Genomic DNA, 25,625 nt, shown 5'->3' with positions numbered 1-25,625 from the left:
AGACATGATTTTCGCGGTCGTTCCTTTTCGTAACCTGACATATATTTCAATAAAATATTATTGTGATCTCACATATATATTTCTTTGCTATGAACAAACCTATAAAACATTATCAAACCTAGAATTGCATAGAAATAAAAATCTTTTTAAATAAAATACTTTTTATCCTGCACTGGTTATAGCACCCCAAAATGTTCCTTTTTGTAACATTTAAGCATTTTCAGCGGGTCCAGGAAAAAAATCAAAAAAGCAATTTCTTCTAAGTTCTTGCTTTACTTCTTGGATATGTTCCCCGCCAATATTTGATCTCTTTTATACATGCATAAGCAAAACGATCCACCGCTTCATTGGGTATTTATTTCAAATCTCTCGGGCCGGATAGAAACTGCCAAAATTTGAGTATTTTTGGATTCGCCTCTGAGGACAATTTCGCTCGAGTTTTCTTTATAAATCATTTATATTTAGGTGAAATGTAACCAAATTTTGAGAGAATCTTACTTAACTATCCTTCTATGCGTACAACGAGTTGAGGGGCCTCAAGCGGAAGAATTCGATCGATTTTACGCTTTTTTGTGAGGTGACTTTAACTGCGTTAAATTTGAATCTTATGATTGGCACGGGTCCCCATAAAGTCCATTGGTCTGAGCACGGTCTTGAAGCCTCGAAAATTCTACGCAAATCAAAGCAGGTTAGGAAGCTAGGAGGGGCATGCTAAAGTCCAGATAGATGATATATCCCGACGATACAGCGTGATTTCGGTTTTTCTGTATTTTTGTTGGCTGAAACCTAAAGGGTGTTCCTTTTTGTAACATTTTGCTCTTTAACTTTAAATATCATCGCCAATTTTTAAGTTGGGTTTATTTAGTTTTCACCATCCAATATCTGCTTAAAAATCTTCCTATAGATATATTCGCTATGATTTAATGATGTTCCTGATTGAAAAGGGGTCAAGTTGAAAAAATGTTACGTAAGGGAACCACGATGAATCTGTGAATGAATGAATGAATGAATGAATGAATGAATGAATAAATAAATAAATAAATAAAACATAATGTTGAAACGGGTGGTCTAGTCTCGTGGTCGCTGCGCACGCCAACCACAAACTATGAGTCGTAAAGAGAAGTTGGTTTGAGATGAGAAACACCATCGAAACAAAAATTCGCAACCGCACCCTCATTTATAGTACCTAAAATATTGGCATCCTTTACAGCGGTAATGTTACCCAAATCTCTGTTGCTATCAAATATTTAAACAAGAACTATGTAATTTTTGGTCAACTAAGTATTTTATTCTTTGTACAAAATATAAATCATGGGCAGTTTCTTGCAATTCTGAGAATACAAGTGATTTCATGCAAGGTTTCAATGCGTCCAGGCTGTACTGGAACAGACATCCACACAACTAGCTCACCTACAAAATCTCATCTACATTTTGCTATATAAAGCTGAGTTGCAGACCCGTGGCTGGACCCTGCCCCACAGTGGCCTGCCAGTACCCCGCCATGGAGTCTACAAGCGCTGGTACGCAGAGGCTTCGGATGAGTTCGATCTCATAAGTCTGCCTGGTTCATGCATCAAGTCCACTATGTAGGGCTGGGGTGGAAACTGGGGTTGACCGTCCTACAAAACATATATACATTTTAATACTGTCTTTAACCACCGCCCTCGTATTAGCGTAGCCGATTTCAAGCGCTATTCTTTTAACAAACTCCGCCATTTTTCAATAAATTAGAGCGGCTATTTAGTTATAAGCAATGAATTAGTGCGGCTATTTAGTGAGAAGCAATCAATTAGCGCGGCCATTTAGCGAGAAGCAATAAATTAGTGCGGCCATTTAGTGAGAAGCAATTAATTAGCGCGGCCATTTAGTGAGAAGCAATGAATCAGTGCGGCTATTTAGTGAGAAGCAATGAATTAGCGCGGCCATTTAGCGAGAAGCAATAAATTAGGGCGGCCATTTAGTGAGAAGCAATGAATTAGCGCGGCCATTTAGTGAGAAAAAATAAATTAGCGTGACCATTTAGTGAGAAGCATTGAATTAGCGCCGCCATTTAGTGAGAAGTGTAGCGCCCAGCAAATGTAATAATTACCCGCAAATGTAAAAAGGTTTTACCAGCAATGGTAATAAACCCGCAAATGTAGTAATGTTTTTCTTGCAAATGTAAGAAACCCGCAAATGTACTATGGTTTACCCGCAAATGTACTATGGTTTACCCGCAAATGTAAGAAACCCGCAAATGTACTATGGTTTACCCGCAAATGTAATAAGGTTATGAATAAAATAAAATAGTTTTTTTTATCCAGGCACCGTTAGTTATAATTCATAGTTAATAGTTGATAAATCCAGCATCGTCAATTCTTATATCGTATGATTTCTGTATCTGCCATATTCATAACAGATTCGAGGGGTTAAACTAATTTTTTTCTAAAATATTTATAAAACGTTCACGAGAAAGATAGATAGCTCTAAGGTCTTCAGCGACCACAGTAATTAGGAATAAGATAGCATATTACAAATGTGGTTTAATTTGTGAACTTTTTTATTTGCTTTATTGGTTGTTGCAATAATTACAATTGCAGAGAAAAGAAGCAAGCGGTCGTTGGCGATCAAGAAAGAAAAACAAAACAGCTCAAGACTTATTTTCGAATCTGCTTTTAAATAAAACAATAAATAAATAAATAAATAAATAAATAAATAAATAAATAAATAAATAAATAAATAAATAAATATACCTTAGTTCACAATGTTTTCAGTTATATGGCTTTTGATCATTGATCGCCAACGATCGCTTGTTTCATTTTTCTTCAGTTGTGATTGTAGCAATAACCAATAAAGCAAAAAAATAAAATAATAAAATAACAATTTCGCGGATAGTGTATATTATATGGTATATATCGCAAATTTTACAACATTTGTAATATGTTATCTTATTCCTAATTGCGGTAATTGACCTTAGAGCTAATTTTTTTCTTTTTTCGTGAACTTATATATTTTAGAAAAAATAGTTGCGTTCTTTAACCCCTCGAATCTGTTATGAAAAATGACACGATAGAAAAATTATACGATATAAAAATTGGCCACTTTCACATCATGGATTTATCAATTTTATTGATATTGATTTATTGTCCATTATTAACGGCGCCTGACTGAAAATAATTTTTCTATTTCATTTATGACCTTATTACATTTGGGGGGAAAACCATATTACATTTGCGGGTATAACGTTATTACATTTGCAGGTTTATTACAATTGCGGGTTAAACGTTATTACATTTGCAGGTTTATTACAATTGCGGGTAAAACCTTATTACATTTGCGGGTAATTATTACATTTGCGGGCGCAACAGAAGCAATAAATTAGCGCGTCCATTTAGTGAGAAGTAATTTAGCGCCGCAATTTAGAGAGAAGCCATTAATTAGAGCCAGCAATAAAGAGTTCCGGTTTATTATTATATCAACAAGCTCAAAACTTGCATTACAACTGAAGGATTTACACTTAGACTGTTTTTTTATTATTCTGCTGAGAGCTGGAATAGAAATTGAAGCAAAAAGTGCGGGGACGTGAGACGAAAAGCGAGTTTTGACTGCACAAAAATGTTTACAAGACAAATATCACTTTGGTTGGACGTTATCGCCTGATATTTGTCCTGTCAGGTGACCCGTATTGACCATTGAGTTATCGCTATAATAACCGGTCAGGTGGTCAGGGTCTAGGTAAGGTTGCTGAACTTTCTAAAACGTTCGTTCTCTCAAACGTTCTTCATTTTCAAGTATTCCCTTTGCATAAGCCACAACGTCCTTAACATCTGGTTCATCGTCGTAATTCAAACACAAGTCACACAACATTGGTCAATGAGGGAGGGGTCAAACAAGTAAAGCCTTTTTTTGCACTGGTCTCAGCCCCCCTTTTTCCGAGATCTGAATATACCACTGTAATCCTCAACCAGGCTGATCTCACCTGTGCGTTGTTGCATAACATGACCTCGTTCCACGCTCTGTTGTACTCGCCTCGAACCAGAGAACAGCTGACCGCGATTTGGTCGGCCAAAGCCTGAGTATAAAAAGTTTCATATACAATTGAACCACAATCTTGGCAGGCGCATGTTAAATACATGTTTTGATTTGGAAATTTCACGAAAGAGCATAACTTCAGGCAGAACAACAGAATATACAACGACTTTTATTCTGATTGCCTGACACTTACCTTGAATAGCAAAGCGCGGTGGTAGTACAGACCGGTCTTGATTTTTCCGATGGGGATAATGTTGGATTGCAGCTCTGTTTTTAGTTGGCTGATAGGCAGCTCATAACTAAATGACGTCAGGGCGTCACGCTGAACAGCTCCTCCCATTTGGTCACTCACAAACCTGGAAGAAGCACGAACTTTACTTCAGTACTATCAAGCTCTATATTCTCTATAGCGTGATAGCACAGTCACATTACAAGAGTAAGGAGAATGTATTGTCTTATCTCTGTGTTAAAAGGAAAATCTATTAGCCTTTACTTTCATTCGCCCGATGCACAAAGGGATATCGCGATCGATTAACTGCATGAAGATAAGTTCTACTCATATAGCAGTTGAGTGGCGTAAAATTTAGGAAATTGGGCGTGGAACATTACCTGGCTAGTGCCGTCACCTGGTCACGTGTGCTGACCAGAGGCTGTATAGTGTCCCGCACCTCCTCGATATACCCGATCAGGATGGGGTCGATGGGGGGCTCCCATGAGGGGGAAGCGTCCTCTTGAGGAGGCTGAGATTCGGCTGCAGCCTCTGCTTCCTTCGCCTTCATCTCTTCTCGTTCACGCATCATTCGGCTCTTGCTGAAAACACAACAAATGTCCCTTTAGTGACCCTAGGTGTTTGGTAGGGATGGGGGTAGTCCGGTCGCTTAGTGTTTCAATCTATACATAGCGGACAAAAGCACCAAACTTGGCATAAAGATAGCCAAGAGGATACTTATAAATATTGAGACCGGTGCCCACCGGTACCACTTGAGGATTTTGTGTAATAACGGAATAAAAATCAGAAAAAAACCGTCCATTGCGGGCTCCCTGTGGTGAAATTTAAAAGACCTTGTATTTCCAAAACTAAGGTGAGATATTTGATTGTTTTATTTTTTTGAAGGGGAAATATAACGCTATTTGTTAAATATTTAAAGATAAAACTGTCGTCGGTTGCATTAAAACGCTTTATTTAAGAGAAAAAGTTTTCAAAGCTAGACCCAATCCCCCTCACGGTTATCCAAGATGGCGGCCTATATTGGCACAGTATACACTCTAAGTACCTCATAAAATCGCGTATTTTAGGTAAATATAAAGCTCATTATTGATGTATCAAGCTCATTCTTGATGTATTAAGGATGTAGGTTATACAATGTGTATAACCTACTAAATATCAACTTTTGTCTGGATTTTAAATTTATTTTTTATAAATCTGCGACTAATCGCAATTATCGAGTATTTTGGCGTTGGCTAAAAAAAGAGGTTTGGATGGATTTAATAAGGGGGCTTTGTTAGTGTCTGTCAACTAGACACCAAAGACCAACGAGATTCTTGAGAATCTCGTTGGCCTCCTCAACCAAAGTTATTAAGAGGAATTGTCACAAATTTGCGGTATTAATTCTCGAAAGCACTTTAGAACGAAAAAAGCTGACTAGCAGAGGAACTACAAAAAAAAAGTGCTTATTGCTCCCTATGTGTTCATTATAGTGATGAGGTTGAACGCATCGCATGCTTTTAACAGGACAGCAACCAACTCCAACGTTATTATCTTAAAGATGTCTTAATGATGACCTCAGGGATGGAAAAAGCTGTGGAGCATAAGAAATGGAAAGGTCTCCAGGAAGCGAGAGAGGGTGATAAAAAAGTATAGAGCTTTTCCCAGGCTTATAGAATATAATATATTAACAGATTATATAAATTTAGGCTGTTGAAAATGGTACGTAGCTTTTTTCTGATGTCCGAGCTCCACAATGCACATGAGACACGCTTGGGAGATTTTGGGAATGAGAAGTCCTTTAAACGTTTTCTACTAAAGGACAGAGCTTTAGAGGCTTTTCCTAAGGCGCGGATCAGTGATCGGCGGATCGTTATTGTAATGTAGGGAAAAAAGTTATTCTGAAAGAAACTGAAAGAGCCTTTTCAGAATGATGCGTACGCTAGCTTGTGCGCAGGGTCCGCGGGGATTTCTTTTCCAAACAGAGGATATTTTCCTTTCTCAGGGGCGTTTTCTTCGAGGTGCCGAAAAAACGACGGTGCTATAAGCCAGTGTACAAAAACCCTCGCGTCAACCTTAGGAGAGGACACGTTTAGCCCCAAACCTGACGTAAGCCAGAATTATTCTACTATTCTAACGATCAGAAGGTTTTGAGCGCCATATCCCAAGACGCCAGCCACCACTGCCGATCTATATTAGTTTGATATTCATTTTTTATTTTACAGAATGAAAATATTAATCATGGAACGCTATTAGCTAGGGTTTTTGACTTCATACGACCGAGTGGTTGGAAGTCAAGGGCGTCTGTCGACTCCCCCGCTTTGGCCCATAACTAGCATGGGGTAAGGCGAGGCTCTCGCCTCGGAAACAATTGTGATAATTTGATTTTAAAAATAACATTGGGCCGTAACAAAAAGATAAGCAAATGATTCGAGTTGTCATGGTATATTTTATCAACGCACAACAGGCTATGAAAAATCTCCCTCATCGGTAGTGGATTTTCTCCTGCTGACGGGCCGATTAATTACAGCCGCGTTGGTTGAATTTAAGCTCTGTAGCCCTTAATATAATACTTAGAGAACTCACTGAAAGAAAATTTCTGGGAAAATTCATGTGCACCACCTATTTGTGCTTATTTGATGAACGAAAATCAGTCATATTTGCATGTTAGCAAGAGGGATGTAAAAAAGCCGCGTGGGGCCTGGGTTCCAGTAGGTTTTCCTTCTTCTTCAAATGTAGCTTTTTATAGCTATTTATATTTTTGGGGGCTCGGAATTCGATAGAATTCAGCTTAAATGATATATCGTTTTCAAATATTTGCGTTTGGATCTTTTTTTGTCTCATGAAAAGGTATGAAAATTTTACCACAGGGTACCCGAAACACCAGATTAAAAAAAAAAATAATTGCTTTTTATCTATGGATCCGCTGATGGTACCAGTGGGCACCGGTCTCAATATTGATTACCATCCCCTAGGCTATTTTTATACCAATTTTGGTGTATTTGTCCGCTGTGTATAGATTGAGCTCTTTTTGTGCGCTAAGCGACCCGACTAGGGAGGGTGTATGTCCTATCATTGGTTCCAGCGGCTCTCGCACGCCAAAAAAGGAATGTGAGAAGCATGCGAGCGCGAAGAGGGCTTGCCGGAGCAAAGGACGGATTGGTGATATATTTATACTGCAGTATGAGAACAGTAGGTAAAAGGCGTGCTTTGGAATCTTGCGTGTGCGTTCGGCTAGACTGGGGCTAGACTGGGCGTGACTAGCCCTGTCGCTGGTGGTAGCGAGGTCAGGAGAGGTAGGGTTTACGCGGCTCACCTCTTGAGGTTTGCTTTGCTCGATTTGCCAATGGTCTTCTCGGGACTCTTCTCGGGTTCTTTGATGACTTGAGTCGGAGAAGGTGTCTTTCTGTACAAGACAGAAAATTGAAGGAGAGATGACAGGTCAGTAGAGGATTCCAAATTTTCACAGACCTGCATTCATGTATCGTGTCGCGTAATAATTAAGGCAGGGAAACAGCAGCGCACACGTTGGATTGATCGGTGTGCTAAAAGAAAAATGCTTAAAGTTCGCTGTTGATATCAGCCATGTCCCTGAAGATGGCATCGGGGGCAGTGCCTGGAGCAAAGGGCGGATTAGGGGTGGTGATGTGGACCGAAATTTTAGGACTTAAGACGCATTGAAGTCGAACCATACAATCAGGAGAAATCTCGATATTTCTGACAGTTGTTATCATGGTAATCTAGGTTGTTGAAATAAAAAGCACTTTTTAATATAGATAAAACGGATTTTGAAATAAGCGCCTCGCCTAGAACCTAAGAAATTAAAAAAGCGATGCGGTACTCATTCGAGCATTTACGGTATCTCGCTTTGAGTTATTGCGTCTCCCAATTCGGGTTATCAAGTAAAGGCGTCTCTACCAGTCAAGTCGTCAAGTACTGGTCTCCCTACCTGTCGGGGTTCTTGGCATTGACAAGCAGAATGGGTCGGTGTTCATTCACAGGTTGCTTCGATAAGTCTTCAAGAGGCATGATTTTCTCTCCTTGCCTCATCTGTGTGCCAATACGACAGAGCATTATTACATGATTACATTTAATAAATCTAACCAGATATTGTACAGATAGCACTCAGGAACTGATGATCGGAAACATTTTGAAGAGAGGGTATGGTTTTCAGTATTTTTTTTTCTTGTTTGTTGTCATTTTCTGACCTTCTTATTCATTCTTTGCCTGTTTGGTCATTACTGTTTGCTGTGTATCACTTCTATTGCACCATCCTCCCCTCCCTTTTTAATCACACACTCGACATAAAGGTCCACTTATGACAATCAGTTCTACTGCGAGCAAAAAGAAGGTCCGTTTGATCCATTCAATCGGTTCCCTTCGCTCTCTGCTCTTCTCCCTCCCCCGCCTTTCATTTCGTGGTTGGTCCCGTACCGGCCCGATGTCATAGAAGCCATCTTGTATGATATTGTTGGCGCTCAGGCTCCCTGTGGTCGCATATTTGGCGGGAAGATTACTATCCAGCAAGCACTCCATGGCCACTTGCGTGAAGCTTGACTGACGAGTTGCGGACTGAGAGATCTCGAATAAAACATCGAGACCACTGCAAATGGAACAAGTACCTGTTAGTTATGATGTGGGCTGATCCTCATTGGGAAAACTTTACATACACTTGATTAAGACATAAATTTGATTGAGCGAAAGATTGATAAAGACATAACTTTGACTTAGATATTAACTTTATTAAGACATTAATTTGAGTCTTAGAGAACGAGACATAAGATAGATAAACGCATAAGCGTGATTAGGAAGTGATTGGTTGATTCTGTTTTGGTTTGCTTTGTCAATGTCCTTCGCGGTTTTTCTTTTATGAAACACAGATAAATTTGTGTTAGTAGTTCTTACGGCATTCTTTTTTTTAGTGACTACCATGTTAAAAAGTCTCGCACTCTCTGAATTCAATCACTGGTAAGCCAAGCTGAGCAAGAGCAGTAGCTCATGCTGATCTTCAAGGCTCTGGAGTCCGGGGGCCACTAATAATATCCGCAAGGGGAGCAGCAAAGATAACCAAAAAAACCGCCAAAATCGCGAAGAGTACACTGGACCTAGTTAAGTGTATCAATTGGTAAAGGGAGGAATTGACGCAGCAGGCTCGTTTTGTACATACCCAAGCTTGCAAATTTCAGCTGCTGTCGCCGAGTCGTTGCCACATTGTAACACGGCCCATGATGCACTCCGGCGGACCTCATCGTTGTTGGACTGCAGTAGCTCGACTAGGCGAGGCAGCCCTCCCTCAGTTCGGAACTGTATACCAAAAGAATAAAAAAGCCGGTTTTGTAGATGGTACTCCTGATGATGACTTCAGTAGGTGATGATTATTGACGACTAATGATGATGGTGGTGGTAATTATGAAGATACTGATAGTGATGCTGATGGTGATAGTGGTGATGATGGTGGTGGTGATGGTGGTGGTGATGGTGGTGATGATGGTGGTGATGATGGTGGTGATGATGGTGGTGATGATGGTGTTGTTGGTGATGGGGTGATGATGGTGGTGATGATGGTGTTGGTGGTGATGGTGGTGATGATGGTGGTGGTGATGGTGATGATGATGGTGGCGGTGATGGTGGTGATGATGGTGGTGGTGATGGTGGTGATGATGGTGGTGGTGATGGTGGTGATGATGGTGGTGGTGATGGTGATGGTGGTGGTGATGGTGGTGGTGATGGTGGTGATGATGGTGGTGGTGGTGGTGATGGTGGTGATGATGGTGGTGGTGGTGGTGGTGGTGGTGGTGGTGGTGATGGTGATGGTGGTGATGATGGTGGTGATGATGGTGATGGTGGTGGTGATGGTGGTGATGATGGTGGTGGTGGCGGTGATGGTGGTGATGATGGTGGTGGTGATGGTGATGGTGATGGTGATGGTGATGGTGGTGATGATGGTGGTGGTGGTGGTGATGGTGGTGATGATGGTGGTGGTGGTGGTGGTGGTGGTGATGGTGATGGTGGTGATGATGGTGGTGATGATGGTGATGGTGGTGGTGATGGTGGTGATGATGGTGGTGGTGGTGATGATGGTGGTGGTGGTGGTGGTGGTGGTGGTGGTGGTGGTGATGGTGATGGTGGTGATGATGGTGGTGATGATGGTGATGGTGGTGGTGATGGTGGTGATGATGGTGGTGGTGGCGGTGATGGTGGTGATGATGGTGGTGGTGATGGTGATGGTGGTGGTGATGGTGGTGATGATGGTGGTGGTGATGGTGATGGTGATGGTGGTGGTGATGGTGATGGTGGTGGTGGTGATGATGGTGATGGTGGTGGTGATGGTGGTGATGATGGTGGTGGTGGTGATGGTGGTGATGATGGTGGTGGTGGTGGTGATGGTGGTGATGATGGTGGTGGTGATGGTGGTGATGATGGTGGTGGTGATGGTGATGATGGTGATGGTGGTGGTGATGGTGGTGATGATGGTGGTGGTGGTGGTGATGGTGGTGATGATGGTGGTGGTGGTGGTGGTGGTGGTGATGGTGGTGGTGATGGTGGTGGTGATGGTGGTGGTGATGGTTATGGTAATGATTGTGCTGGTGGTGGTGATGATACTGCTGATGATTGTGACGATTTCTCTACCATGATGACGATGACGTTTATAACGATATAACGATAAACATGATAATTATGTCTGTGGTGGTGGTGATGTTGAGGACTAACAGGCTCGAGGATGTTTCACGAATGATAATAATCTAACATGCAATGTTGCTTACTTCACTTCTTGACTCTGCGTCGCAAACATATGCCGCAACGGCCATGGCTACCTTGCTCTGCACAATAGTAGAACTGAACAAAAGGAAAGATTAGCAACAGGCTGGCGAATATTATATTATAGAGCCACGTAACTATCCAAGTTTCTGAATAGAAAAGACTATAATTTAATCTCGCCTTGGAATAAGAAAACAGGGACTTCGGCTGTACAATAGGAGTTAGACGGAGAATTTATGCGAGATGAAAGCAAGGGTACACAGCAATCAGTCTCAAGATCCAGTTCTAGAATGGTGTACGACTCAAAATTTTGGTGAACACTCACTTGGACTTGAGAGCCTGTACCAGAGCTGGTACTACGCCATGTTGCTGTACTTCTGATCGCCAAGACTCTGTGAACAAACACAGGAATATTACACGAAGGGCGAGGTAATTTGGCTTTTTCTCTCTATGTATATGCCATCTTGGGGATTTTGTTGGTAAGGTCGTACATACCATCTGTTACAAGGTTGGTAAGGTATACATACCATCTGTTACAAGGTTGGTAAGGTCGTACATACCGTCTGTTACAAGGTTGGTATGGTCTAACATACCGTCTGTTACAAGGTTGGTAAGGTCGTACATACCGTCTGCTGCAAGGTTGGTATGGTCTTACATACCGTCTGTTACAAGGTTGGTCAGGTATACATACCATCTGTTACAAGGTTGGTAAGGTATACATACCATCTGTTACAAGGTTGGTAAGGTATACATACCATCTGTTACAAGTTTGGTAAGGTATACATACCATCTGTTACAAGTTTGGTAAGGTATACATACCATCTGTTACAAGTTTGGTAAGGTATACTGCTGTTGCACTTGGTAAGGTTGTACTATCATCTGTTGCAAGGTTAGAAGGGTAATGCATACCGTCTGTTACAAGGTTAGAAGGGTAATGCATACCGTCTGTTGCAACGTTGGTAAGGTAGTATACCGTCAGTTGCAAGGTTGGTAAGTTAACATACTGTCTGTTGCAAAGTTGGCAAGGTAACCATACCATCTGTTACAAGGTTGGTAAGGTCGTACATACCGTCTGTTACAAGGTTGGTATGGTCGTACATACCGTCTGTTACAAGGTTGGTATGGTCGTACATAATACCTGTTACAAGTTTGGTAATGTCGTACATACCATCTGTTGCAAAGTTGGCAGAGTAACCATACCATCTGTTACAAGGTTGGTAAGGTCTTACAAACTGTCTGTTGCAAGGTTAGTAAGGTCTTACAAACTGTCTGTTGCAAGGTTGGTAAGGTCTTGCATATCATCTGTTACAAGGTTGGTGAGACATACATACCATCTGCTGCAAGATTGGTAAGGCAGACTGCAGCATTGGCTTGCACCAGAGGCTTTGTGTCCATCAACATCATGATGATCGGCTCAATCCCACCCTTCTCAACCATCTCACTGAATCAAAGACAAGAAAGGTGTGATCAGGGACAAGCCCCGCGGGGACAAAATGGGAAAAATAATTTTAGTTTATTATAACGTTTATTTATAACGTTTATAACAGCCATGTTGTTCTAAGACGCTAATATTTAAAATCCTAAAATAGTAAGCATTAAGAATGACCATATTGAGTCTAAAAAACGGTGACAAGCTTCTAGTTAGCCCACATGCATTCAACAAGTCAAATTTAGGGCAGAAAAACAGAAAGGTATACATCCCATATCTAGGCCGAGAAGTGAACCCATTTCAGCAAGGCCTCATATGCTTAATATCACCACATAGGTGAATAAGTGGGAATGTAACTGAAATAGTTTTATATATTGTTTGCTTACTTGCAATTTGTTGGGTTTGCTGTGGTGATGTTAGCCACTGCCAGTGATGCTGATTCTCGAACTTCAGGGTTCTCATTACTTAGAAGTGCAATGATTGGTGGTATTCCCTCTGGTAGGAAACATAGTGGGCAGATAATGCCTTAGACGAACATCAAGTTTTTCATACAATTCAAAGGGACAAATCAGGAACACATCTTATTCGTATAAATCTAATTAAAAAAGAATTCTGCAAGCACACAGAGTGCCTAAAACTCTATTTATATGGTGAATAAAGCTTATTTTCTGGAGATTGATTTAGAACAGGCACAGACCTAGGATATGTTAATAGGGGAGCGTAATCATTGGTATGTACAGTATCTCAGGAAAAAAGAATTGGATCCTATAAATAAAAAAAATGACCCATTTTGATGGACCCTGCAAAACCCCTAGGTATGCACCTGATATAAGGCCAATTATATTTGCCATTTTATTCTCCCAACCCACACAAAGTCTCCACTTTCATCAGCAAATTCAAGAAAGCATCTCAGATCCTTATAATGAAATATTGCTAATAACAGATTATCAAATTTCAATCATTGATGTTTTCTTGCAAATGGGCCATTGTATTTTCAAACACAGACAATAACAAATGAGTGGCTAATCGATATTCTTTAATAAATTTCAGAATGTCGCAAATATAGAACAGGAGTGATAATGGATAAAGCACTACCTAGCTTTCCAATCATGTCACGACTGCTCAGATTCTCTGACATGACTGCCAGTGCTAATGCAAGACTGGATTGTACTCCAGGGACCTGACGGGATGAAAACGTAATTTTAGTGTCTATTCCAGTAGATGTGTTCACCTTGAGCCAAGATAGTGCTCTACTTTGTAGGAGCTTATTTAGTTTAGCAATGAATGACTCAGTTCATCTTAAGTAAAAATGTTTAATACAGGTCTGTTTCATGGGTCAACCGTAAAATTTATCCAATTCTAAGTTAAAACTGAGTCATTAATTGCTAAACTAATTAAGCATCTATGTATTTCCTTTCAAATATCTGCTGTTTGCTGCTGGAAATAAGCACAATAATAACAGCTATGCAGTCATAGCCCAGGGGTACTCCCTATATCCATCGGACGGGGATCATCGTCATATCTTTTTGGGTGTAAATTTGGAGCCTTGGGTATCTTTAAAGGGTGTTTTTTTTACCTCAGTTTTTTTTAGGGTGCTATTATAGCCATCGCTCATCTAACTTGTAGCTCATGAAAGAGTATCTTTTAGGGTTGTTTTCCAAAAAACCCCAGCGATTATGCCGTCCATTTGAAATGGGAGTACCTTCCCCCCGGAAGTCAAAGTTAGCAACTTTTTAAAATCAAATAGACTGCAATCTCAGGAGCTGACAAAGAAAAAAGTTACTCACATCTGACGATAGAAGAGAGATGATGGTCTTTTCACATTCCTGTTCATGCAAAATCTTGCGGTTATCACCTTGAAAAAAAAATTAAGTCATCATGTATCTTGCAGCAATCTCTCCATAAAATACACAGTTCAAACAAAGAGTTGGTTGCTAAGATACTCACCATTCTTGGCGGCAAGTGATATAGCTTTGGCCTTGAAAAAAAATAGGAAAGGCTTTATAATGTATAGTCAGAGAGCATATGTCGCGATTGAAATCCCGTGGGATTTTTGTGAAGAGAACAAGCCACCTATCTAGAAGTGTTGAGGGGACCCTAAGGAACACAAAAAATGTTATCGGCAATTTTTTAACTTGTTGGGTAAGCTACTAGGGGGGTTAAAGAAGGGCCTCAAATTGCCCAGCATGGAAACGAGGCTGAGACTTAAATTGCAGATAACTTTACATATTTGCAACCAAATGTCACCAAACTTGCTCAGATTTATTAGGGGATAGTATTATACATGTTATGACTATAAGTATATGTAAGGAGGTCACGTGACCCTTCTACACGAAAGCGAGGCTCTAATATTATATTGCCCATAACTATCTCTTATTTGCCCAGTTTTGTAAAATAATATTATCTTACATGTTTAAAAACATTAAAGTAATATTTGTTGTCACCTGACCTTTTTGTCAAGAAAGCGAGACTCTTGCATAAAATGATTAAATATCGCATTATTAGTATATATTTTTTCAAACTTTGATTTCTATATTTCGCCATATTTCATAATTGCAGTTCTGTTGAAACTTGATTTCGATTGAATAAAAGAATCGATATTTCCATAATTGTTTTGCTGGTCAGCAGTCTCTAAATGAATACTTTTGGTCAGCGGTAATTTCCATCATTTTAGTGATCCACCATTTTGAAATGCCAGTCAATCTAGAGCAGTTACATAACTATCATGCCCCTTCATGGCGAATTTGAATGTTTCCCTTTGTCTAAACTCTGAAGAGACAAATCTAGAATTGTGTGTTATTTGCCAGGAGGTAAAAGAGAATGAAGGTCTTGTTGGCAAACCTTCGCTAGATTCGTATAGAAAAGTTTTGGATTTTCTCAAAGAATGGGCCAGTTATGGGAATGAGGAGTACTCAGAGGCCTGGATTAGGCTAGATGGCATTTCAGTCGAGGCTCTCCAGGGAAAGAGCTCATGGCACCGCTCTTGCCACAAGGATGTCGCCCATACAGGGATGCTGAAGAGGGCAAAGACAAGGTATGAGAGAGAGCTAGCTGGACCCAATGAATCAAGGCGAAAGTCACAACCAGCGAATAGCCCTACAACTCCTAAGCTTACTCGATCTAAAACCACACCTTTTAACAAAGAAGTTTGCTTTTTTGCGATGGCCCGGAAACCTATAAATCGATGTTTTAGAACTGTAGATCTCTGCCTACAGGGGAATCACTCCGAAAAGCTGTCACAAAATCAGGCAATGAGAAGCTCGCCGTGAAGCTCAATACTGCCATTGCATCAAAGGATGCCCATTCAATTGACATAAAATACCACCATAACTGTTGGTTGACGAACGTAAGCAATGTATTGCGTAAGCCTGATTCCGAAGCCGAGGTCCCAGTTAGAATGGCCGGACAGATAGCTGCAAAGGTTGAGTTCTTAACTGTAACTGACATTAGTTTAAGTGGCGGTAATATTATCCCTATATCCCAGTTACAAGCGGCGTATAAAGAAATACTTCACGCAAACAACGTCCCTGATTCGAATGTCCATCGCAAGTCGTTAAAGCAGCTACTGAAAGATGAAATCCCTGATGTTGACTTCCACAGGCCCAAACGGGTAAATGAGCCTGAAAGGGTCAGTGTTAAGATTGGAAGAGATCAAGCAATTCAAATTGCAGAAGAGCAGAATGAAATAGACGACGACGAGATGAAGACACTTTTTGATGCTGCCGCGCTTATCAGAAAGTCTATCAAGAAGTGTAAGAAGTGGGAGTTTATTGGCTCTTTCGAGGATATCACAGATGAAAATGTTCCCAGGGAACTCGTCAGCTTCTTTAGGTGGGTCATCCAAGGTCCATTTGATCTTTCTTTGCAACACGAGTCAAAATCAAATGAGGTAAACAAGCGCGTGCACACGATCGCCAGGTGAGGCACAAGAAAGCTGAAACAACGAGAATGAGAAGTGAAATGCCACAGCAGCTAGCAATAGGGCTTGCTATACACCAGGCTGTACGCAGCAAAGAGCTTATCACTTTACTTGACGGATTTGGACTTGCAGTCGACTTTAACCGAGTGCTTAGGGTAGAATCCCACATAGAATCGAATGTCTTACAGCGCACGGAAGAAAACGATGGCATCTATCTCCCTCCGGACATTGTCAAAGGGCGGCATGTGTTTTTTGCCATAGATAACGTGGACTTCGCTGAGGACACGCCAGACGGAAAACGTACGTTTCATGGAACTGCAATGGTGATTTACCAGCGCGCCAAGGCTCAAGATCAGAAGATCGAAGTTCATGTTGACGCAAGTCTACAACATTGCTCAATAGAAGATTTGTCCGAATCCTTCACTAGCCTTTTGGAATGCCCAGCACCGCCATTGAAGCCCAAAGGCCCAGCAAATTCCAAGTTTAGTCTTTCCGTGAAAGAGCTTCCGATGCAGACAAGGATGGAAGATGCTGCATGGATTCTGGGGAGAAATGCAACGCGAACCCAAGCCTACAACGCTCAAGCCGGCACGGCAACCCTGGAGCAAGATCCTCAACCAAAGAAGATCACCAGCATCCCAGTTTGGTCAGCCTATAACTCCCTGGTCACCGAACCAATACCAACCACGAGAGTCGGAACAGCCCCCTTAGTTGCCGCGCCTGCCCACGATTGGTCAACACTTCTGACTGTACTTATGCAAGCTCAGGATATTAGTGTCAAAGTGGTCGGCCCAACAAGGAAAACGGTCATCTCGCTTGATCTAGGGCTTTACCAGCCAGCAAAGAAACTCCAAATGGCCCGTCGCGACCTAAACCATCTCATCCTCCGTCCTGGAGAGCTCCACATTGTTATGGCGGCCTTACGTGCAATTGGCTCTTACATCGACAACAGCGGGATTGATACATGCTGGATTGAGTCAGAGTTATATGGTCCTTCGACTGTTAAACAGATCCTCTGCGGAAAACATGTGAAGCGGGCGCAGACGGCTCATGCGATTACCTTACAAGCGCTTTTCCTGATGTATCACGAAGCCTTCGCGGACAAAGAAAACGCAAGTTCACGCCAAAGCCTTGAAGAATCTGTTACCCAGTTAAGTAATGTCTGTGCTAATGGTCCGAAGGAGGCAGTTAAAGAGGCACACGACAAGCTGGTTTCCGTCATCGAGTCACAGAAGCTGCTAGAGAAGATGGATGCATTTGACAAAGATAAGGAGAAGTATCCGCTGTTTAAAGTCGTGCGACAGTACATGGGAATGGTGATGGAAATGATGACCTTCATACGAGCCGTTCGAACTGGCAACTGGGCCCTCCATCTAGAAGCCCTCGAGGTATTTACGAAGTACTTCTTCGCCCATGACATGCTGAACTATGCTCGGATGATACCTGTCTATTTGGCTGAGAAGTCCAGGCTGGAAGAGTCTGATCCAGAGATATACGAGGAATTTCGGCAAGGAAACTGGGTCGTTAACAAAAACCCACATGTGCCATTCTGTTCTCTCGGCGCAGATAATGCACTTGAGCATGTTAATCGATCCATGAAGGTCTCAAGAGGTCTAATTGGCATCCCGCTAAATCCAAATGCACGCTCAAAGTACTTCCTCATCGCACCCGAGTTGGCACGACTGGCAGAGAAGGCAAAAGAGATGTCTGGTTCGTCAAAGGGCAAGACGGAAAAGCACCACCACGACCTTAGCAATGCTGTACGAGCACGCCAAGAAACGAACATCGAACAGCTGGCTACAAGCATCAGGAACTTTACAAATCCTTTCCTCAGTGACAGCAGTGACCTCTTCAACATCGCAAAAAAGGTTGTAATGCCCGACGAGGTGAAAGAAGACCTGTGTCAACAAAGCACTGTGGAAACTCAGTTGCTTAGCCGCTTCGTAGAAGAAAGTGTTACGACAGCCACACAAAGCATCTGGCATCCTATGAAGAAGAGGAAACTCAACACATGGAAGAGAGCCACAAAGATAATCATAGTGAAAGCCAATGACAAGGTTATCGAGTTAAAGGAAGATCGCTCGCATGTCCCTGGTAGCGAAATCTCGCCCGGAAATTGACATGAAGGAGGCTGTTGGCGAATTCGAGTTTAACGTGGTACCCAAGTCGATGTTTGCTCAAGATGGCTCTATGCTCCACTGTTCCTGTAAGAGTGCCTTGATGGCTATCCTAGAGAAGGTAGCTAACACAGGTGCAGGCTCTAACACAGCAGAGCTTGAAATCCATCTGCCGATCCAAGAAGGCACTCGGATGAAGGTATCTATTGTTGACGGGATGGCAGAAGTGCAAGCGCTAGACAAACCGTCTTGAATTAAGAACTGTTCGCAATTGGCGGATCACTTCCTAGAGCGCGTCCTGTCCAAGTACCATGGAAGTGACGAGTTGCAACTGGTATTTGACCGGTAAGTAAAATCATTGTCATTACAGTTCTATGTAGATAGAAGATAAAAAAAATGACGAATTAATGTACGATGTCATGTAAATTTTAGGTACGATGTACCACTATCCTTGAAGACGGCGACAAGAGTGTCAAGACAGGGCAAAGAAGCGCCTATCTACTACAAGATATCAGATGCAACACATATTGCGAAGATTCCGATGAAGAGACTCCTATCTCATGTGAAGACCAAATCAGAGCTGACGGAGTATTTGCTGTGAAGTTACTAGAGAAAGGAAAAGGGGGCCGGGATGAACGTTGTAGTGGCATGGGGAACTCGATGCCAAGCCACTCACAGAGATATGGCACATCTCGAGAGCAACCTCGAGGAAGCAGACACCAAGTTGATGCTACACGCTGTCGACGCTACGTCCTTCGGAGCCACCAGTATCGAGATGGTCTCGCCCGACACTGACGTCTTTGTGTTGTCCCTTCGAAGATATTCCCTGTTATGCGAGGAAACGTCATTTGTCACCGGCAGAGGTGATCGCCATCGGGAGATCAAGCTTGGCCCTATCGTACGCGTCCTTGGACCTGCCAAAACTGCAGCACTTCCTGGATTCCATGCATGGACTGGAGCAGAGCTTTGAGGTAAACAACTGATGTCCAGATAGTTATATGTATTTTGTTTCAAACTCGCAACATCCTCATTGTTTTTTTCTTGTTTAAGGGAAAGCAAAGATGTTATGCTGGAAAGCTTTCACCGACGCTGACCAAGACAGCATTACTGCACTTGCAGATCTTGGAACTTCTGATATGCCACATGGAACTACCTATGCTGGTATTGAAAAGCTTGTGTGTAAGCTTTACCAGCCCAACACGCGCATTACCAAAGTCAAAGACCTGAGATGGCTCCTGTTTCGTAAGAAACAAGCTGAATCAGAAAGACTGCCGCCCACCCTAGCAGCACTGAGGGAAGCCACAAAACGTGCACATTACCAATGTATGGTGTGGAACTCAGACATTCTGGCAAATCCGGAACTGCCATCGCCCTCAGATTACGGATGGAAATTGGAAGCAGGTAAATATTGCTCGTTACATAAAGTAATTGCTTTTTTACCATTCATTGGCCCGCGGAATAATTTACAAACCAATTGACGTGTGCTTTGGTTGACAGATGAATGGGTTCCAGTGATGACATCATTAAAGCCAGCACCAGATGCTGTGCTCCATCTAGTAAAGTGCGGATGTTTAACGGAGAGGTGTTCGACAAACAGATGCCAGTGTCGCAAGGCAGGACTTCCATGCACTGATCTCTGTGGTTGTGCTGACGATGAGGAAGGCGAGCCCTGTCAAAATGTCAGTGAGGAGGAAGAGGGAAGCGAGTCCAGTGACGAAGAGGAGGAAGAGGATGTAGGCGATGGAGATCACGACTGAGAGCCTTGCTTTCATGGCAAAATACGTTCCCCGGTGATAATTGTTGCATTTATTGAGATAAAAACATGAGCAAGTGTAGTGATAATTCGTATTACCGATAAGCGATAGTAATTGACAATCTTATGTTTAGAGCCTCGCTTCCACGTCAAAATAGCCACGTGACCTTCTTAAATCGGTTTGTGGGTTCTACCACATCATATCACATAATATAAGAATTCTGAGCAAATTTGGCTGAAAAAAGGCTCAAATAAGTGGTAGTTATGAGTCAATATAATATTAGAGCCTCGCTTCCATAGTAGGGTCACGTGCCCTCCCAACATGTACTTATGGTCATAACATGTATAATACTATCCCCTAATAAATCTGAGCAAGTTTGGTGACATTTGGTTGCAAATATGTAGTTAAGTTAACTGCAATAATTCTCAGCCTCAATTCCATGCTGAGCAATTTGAGGCCCTTCTTTAACCCCCCCTAGTAGCTTACCCAACAAGTTAAAAAATTGCTGACAACATTTTTGTGTTCCTTAGGGTCCCCGCAACACTTCTAGATAGGTGGCTTGTTCTCTTCACAAAAATCCCACGGGAATACACATGCTCCCTGACTAGTATGTATGTATGCTATATTTCAGATTATGGCTCTCTTCCAGAGTGATATTTGTGTGAATAAAAGATGAGTACACGCTTGTCATTTCCACACAAAGAAAAACAGATACATTCCTATACGAACTAGAAAATACCATCATGCATTTCAGGCCCCAAAAATCTGCAATGTTATTGGGGATGACATTCTCTATGCCACTCAAATTGTCATGAGTTGTGCTCTTACTAAATTTATCTAGACAAGCAGTTCCAACCCTGAGAATAACAGCTGCCTTATCCCTAATCCTATGTACTAACCGCATGCTGTTGCACATCAGGTATTTGGGATTCTGCCACAAATGCCAGCAGCTTCTGCAGACCTCCTGATGTCTGAATCAGCTACATATTATAAAAAAAAAAATTCACTTACAAAAGTAATATCTTATTACACTTAATTTTTGTGTCACTTTAATTTCGCGATTTTAAAAGATTCTCGAAAATAAAGTGATGCGAAAATTTAGTGTCGTGAAAATTAGTATACGCAAAAATTGAGTGAGTACACAAGAAGCCCTTGGGGGAATATTGGCCGTTTTATAAGCTTTATGGAAACACCTTGTCTATTTAGTCATCTAATGTACATATAATACGGTAAGGGGTTGAGTTGGACTTGTATTTATAGATTTTTATGAAACTAAATTCAGCCTGCACATCTTTTTGTTACAAATTGTTATTTGATTATTACAGCACATTTTACTTCCACTTGTTTTGCTTGATTTTATTATCCCAAAATCGTGAAATCTGACAAATAAAGTGTCGCGAAATATCTCAAAATAATGAAATTTTGATGTCGCAAAAATTAAGTGTAATAAGGTACTGTAGTGCTGCCCTTGGTATACAAGGGTATGGAAAAAGTGTGGGTAAAGAAAAAGGTAGCACAGCAAAGCTTACTCATCAAGATCTTAACCAAAAAAATAAATTAGAAATGCTTGTATGACTAACCTGCATGCTCTCAACATCTTGAAGACAGTTTGACAACACCTGGAGGGCAGGCACATGAAGATCTTCAAACTCCTGTTGGCATAGCAATATGACTTAGTTAGAGGCGCAGGAAACAGAAATCAAAAACCAAGAAATTACCAAAAAGACTTGCTAACCTGATGAGGCAGAGCAAGCAAGCAGATACTGTAACCATCTTGGTCAGTAAGAAAGTCATCACGGTATGCTATTTACCTTGTTTCCAATAAAATCAACTAGTTTTTCAAGGCCTTCCAAATCACGAAGTGCATTCCTGTTGTCAGCTGGAGAAAAGAGTCACAAGTTGATAAGTACCAGGATTTGTGCTTTATTTGTGCTATGATGGTTTCTAAAGCAGGAAGCAAGTGCAAGAGCAATGCACATAATTGTCCAATTATCGCTAAACTGCGAGGGCAACAGGGAGTGCAAGAGAATGTATCTGCTTGATTTTCTTCTGCTTGCACTTGTGTTTGGCTGATTATTGCTTGTGTTGCATTTGCATATTTGCTCTTGCCTATAACAGCCTTAAGAGACAGGGCCTTGCAGAGGAATGAATGGATGTGAATGTGCTATTTTCAGTATGCACCCACCATCAAGCGTGATCTGCGAAAGACTTTCCAGGGCCAACTGTTGAATGATGCTGTATTCAGAACCAAGCAAGGCTAACAAAGGTTGCAAACCTGAAACATACATTGAAAATTATTAATGGTTCACCAAATCTGGAAGTCAACTCTGCCAATTTTTTGTCTATAATAGACTTCTCCAGGACAGACTCTGCAATAAGACTCTCTCTCTCTGAATATCAGGATGTCCCCTTTCTTCCCCCAAAAGAATATAACGAGGTCTGCCAGCAAAAGCTAGTTTTTTTTAGCATAGATTAAAGAAGACGACTTTAGCAAGATGCATTTTTTTTTCAAAAATGACCACAGCAAAGAATTGTCAGCCATAAGATTTATGATGATTACCTACCATTCAGCTCTGTAATGGCGGATCTGCTATGGTAGTCTTGCACAAGAAGGCAAATTGACTCAACTGCATTTTTCTGATCAACAGGTTAAAAAGTAATTGTAAGAATGAAAATGAACCAAGAAAAACTTGAAATCCAAATTGCAATACCTGAACATCACAATCTGGAGAAGACAGCAACTTGATCAGAGGTTCAAGACCTCCTTGCTCAAATATTTCTACTTTGCTGGTAAAATCAGCTAGGATATGAACAACAATATATTACAATTTAGGATTTTGTCTTTCACTGGAATAAGGGGACTAAATACAGGAAATTGTTTCATCATATAGTGACTTGTTTATTTGAAACTTTTCCAGTTGGCTCTCATTTGTATGCTTGTTCTAAGAAAGTTTAATAAAATATAAAAAAGTAATTAATTTAGCAAAACAATGTAAGACCAAACAAGACCACCAATTCTGCATAAAATGGATCTTAAGCAAAGGATTAAGTTGGTTTATTCATGCAATTTCAAGGTTTACAAAAAGTAAAAATGTACAGCGTGTTCCTAAACCTAAAATTATTTAAATTTTCGAATCATTTCCATCCGCTCAATGTGAGGCGTTGAAACCACAGTATTAAATTTGTCCAAAAAATCGGTGGTCATTTAATAAACATGGATAGTTACTTTTAATAATTTTTCACAGTACACTTGCAAGTGCCCCCTTTAAGTGAACTTGAGTAAAGCTTATTCATTTTACAGTGATTTACCAGACATTGATGCAAGAGCCAAGCTGGCAAATTCATGGCACAGCACGTCCTCTGAAAAGCGTAATAATAAAGAATTAGGTTGCCCACAATGTACATAGTGTTGCACACCCATTAAGCATGACAGACGATATTATTCAAAGCAAATGTGGGGTGGGAATATATTACCTGTACTGTATCTATCATAAGCTGCTCCCTTCCCTTTAATTTTACAAAGAGTAATGTAGAAGGAAAATGTATGTCTGTATGCCTTTGTATCATAGAGCTGAGTCTTTACACTCAGTTTATAGAGACAAAGTTGTTGCAACAATAGACTGTACCTACGTATGTATCTTAATGAAGAAAAGCATGGATCACAAAATCAATTCCATACCATCAGGCCCAAGCAGAGCAACTAAAGGCTGGATACAGGATGATTTACGCAGTTCCCGTCGCACAGACACTAAAGCCAAAAGGTAAGCTTTGTCAGTCCGCTTAGTGAATAAACTACTGCTGCATACAGGTGAAGCACATTCGAGAGGATAAACACATCAGAAGCTTTGACTTACAGTTCTGTGAGAGTGTCCCAAGACACATGGTAGCATTCCGCTTGACAACTTTGTCTTCTGATCCAATCAGATGTAACAGTGAAGGAACAGCTCCAAGTGTCAACAAAAGCTGCCTGTTTTCATCACCTGGATTAATGATTAAAATTATCGAACCCAATGAATTTATAAGCCAACTCACTTTCAAGTATGTAGTACTCTGTGTGTCAAAAAAATGACCCTTTATTAATAGACATCAATGTTTGGCCATGTCCCCAGGACTTTTTAAAATCCTCTAGATCTTTAACTCGGAGCTGACATTGTAGTGGTTACATCCTGTCATTCCATTTTATGCTAAAAGAGTATTACGAAAATTCAGGAGCAATGCATTGGCTACAGGTTTTCAAACCAACAATGTGCCTTTTTTCATTGTAATCACAGGCAGCCAAAGTACATGGGTCTGACCACGCATTCCGAGGCTCTCGCTGAGGCAAACTCTATGGTACAAATCATGGAAATTAACAGTGTTCCAGATGGATTCACTAGGCGGTGCTCATATGTAGAATAGAAACATCCAAGATGGATTGTGTGGGTTGAAAAAAACGCCGATAGAGCACTTATTTTTCGAAAAAATAGTGTGTAGTGTCCGCAGTGTCTGTGTTCGAACATATCAGCCTGTAGCCTTCCCCTCTGGTTAGAGGGAGATATCTTAGACCAACTTCTAGGCTTCCAAATCATCAAATAACAGCAGGAAAAGTTAAGTTAAGAGTTATCCTTTAATTTATCACTATTTCCAAGAACTCTGTGATGATTTTCAAGCAATTTCGCGAGTTATCGGAAACCCTCTTACAAAGCCATATACTGTAATCATCTCGTTATTCATACAGTAAAAATTTACTTATAATGTACTTAGGCTGCCTGTGTTGTAAAATGAGTGATGTTAAAGATGATGGTTAACTTACATTTCTCTGAAAACTTGTAAAGAGCTTCACACGCCAACTGCTGGATGTTCTCTTCAGGAGAATCCAACATCAACACAACAGTGTGTGGTTTCTTGCTCACCAGCTCAAGTGGATCAAACTTAAAAAAACAGTGGTCAGATAAGCTTACATGTTTTTTTTTTTTTTAGTTTTTTTTTTTTTTTTTTGCAGATTCTCCGTCTAAACACGAGAGCGTTGCACCATTCGTGCTCTTGATAAAGAAAAAAACATTTACATTCTAATTTATCACGCTCATAGAATAACAACTGTTATTAAAACTATTTAATCATTCTGGTCTCGGAGTGTGCTGTTAACGACTTACAAATTGTAAGAAAAGCATTTTTGGTCACCGACCAATGAATGGCAAGTAGTGTTGGAGACTGTTGAAGCAGCTTTTGTAAACATTTCATTTTGTTGGTGGGCTAAAATATCAACAAACCTCATCTTTTGGTGGAGCTTCGGGTTCCTTTGTCTTCTTCTTTCCCATTTTCAGCTTCAGTTATGTGTTATAAACACCAATGAATGTGTTTTGTTGATAAAACTTCGCAGCCAACGAAATTCACGTCTTGTTCCCCGCCATTTTGTGAAATAAAGACGTAGTCATGACAACAACATATGACA

General features: G+C 41.0%; 1 protein-coding gene and 1 pseudogene across 1 annotated transcript; one reads left to right on the top strand and one right to left on the bottom strand.

Annotated features, from left to right (window-relative positions):
- Positions 1 to 1,266: 1,266 nt before the first annotated feature.
- On the bottom strand, positions 1,267 to 25,612 carry LOC5510079 (armadillo repeat-containing protein 3). The gene is made up of 26 exons (XM_032379170.2): positions 25,444 to 25,612; positions 24,987 to 25,104; positions 24,049 to 24,174; positions 23,874 to 23,942; positions 23,504 to 23,554; positions 22,906 to 22,994; positions 22,759 to 22,831; positions 22,380 to 22,469; positions 22,006 to 22,073; positions 21,775 to 21,846; positions 21,094 to 21,174; positions 14,352 to 14,382; positions 14,192 to 14,259; positions 13,500 to 13,584; positions 12,791 to 12,899; positions 12,307 to 12,416; positions 11,301 to 11,367; positions 10,981 to 11,053; positions 9,384 to 9,520; positions 8,651 to 8,819; positions 8,166 to 8,266; positions 7,533 to 7,622; positions 4,621 to 4,821; positions 4,205 to 4,367; positions 3,959 to 4,051; positions 1,267 to 1,619 (listed from the first exon to the last, which is right to left on the bottom strand). Exons 1-26 carry the CDS (start codon positions 25,489 to 25,491, stop codon positions 1,509 to 1,511), a joined length of 2,493 nt encoding a protein of 830 aa, XP_032235061.1. The 5' UTR covers positions 25,492 to 25,612; the 3' UTR covers positions 1,267 to 1,508.
- LOC125561125 lies at positions 15,416 to 16,337 on the top strand (annotated as a pseudogene).
- Positions 25,613 to 25,625: the final 13 nt, after the last annotated feature.

The sequence above is a fragment of the Nematostella vectensis genome, chromosome 3 (genome assembly GCF_932526225.1).
Source record: "Nematostella vectensis chromosome 3, jaNemVect1.1, whole genome shotgun sequence".
Lineage (NCBI taxonomy): Eukaryota > Metazoa > Cnidaria > Anthozoa > Actiniaria > Edwardsiidae > Nematostella > Nematostella vectensis.
Note: the sequence above shows the minus strand (reverse complement) of the source record. Positions and strands in the feature narration are given on the sequence as shown.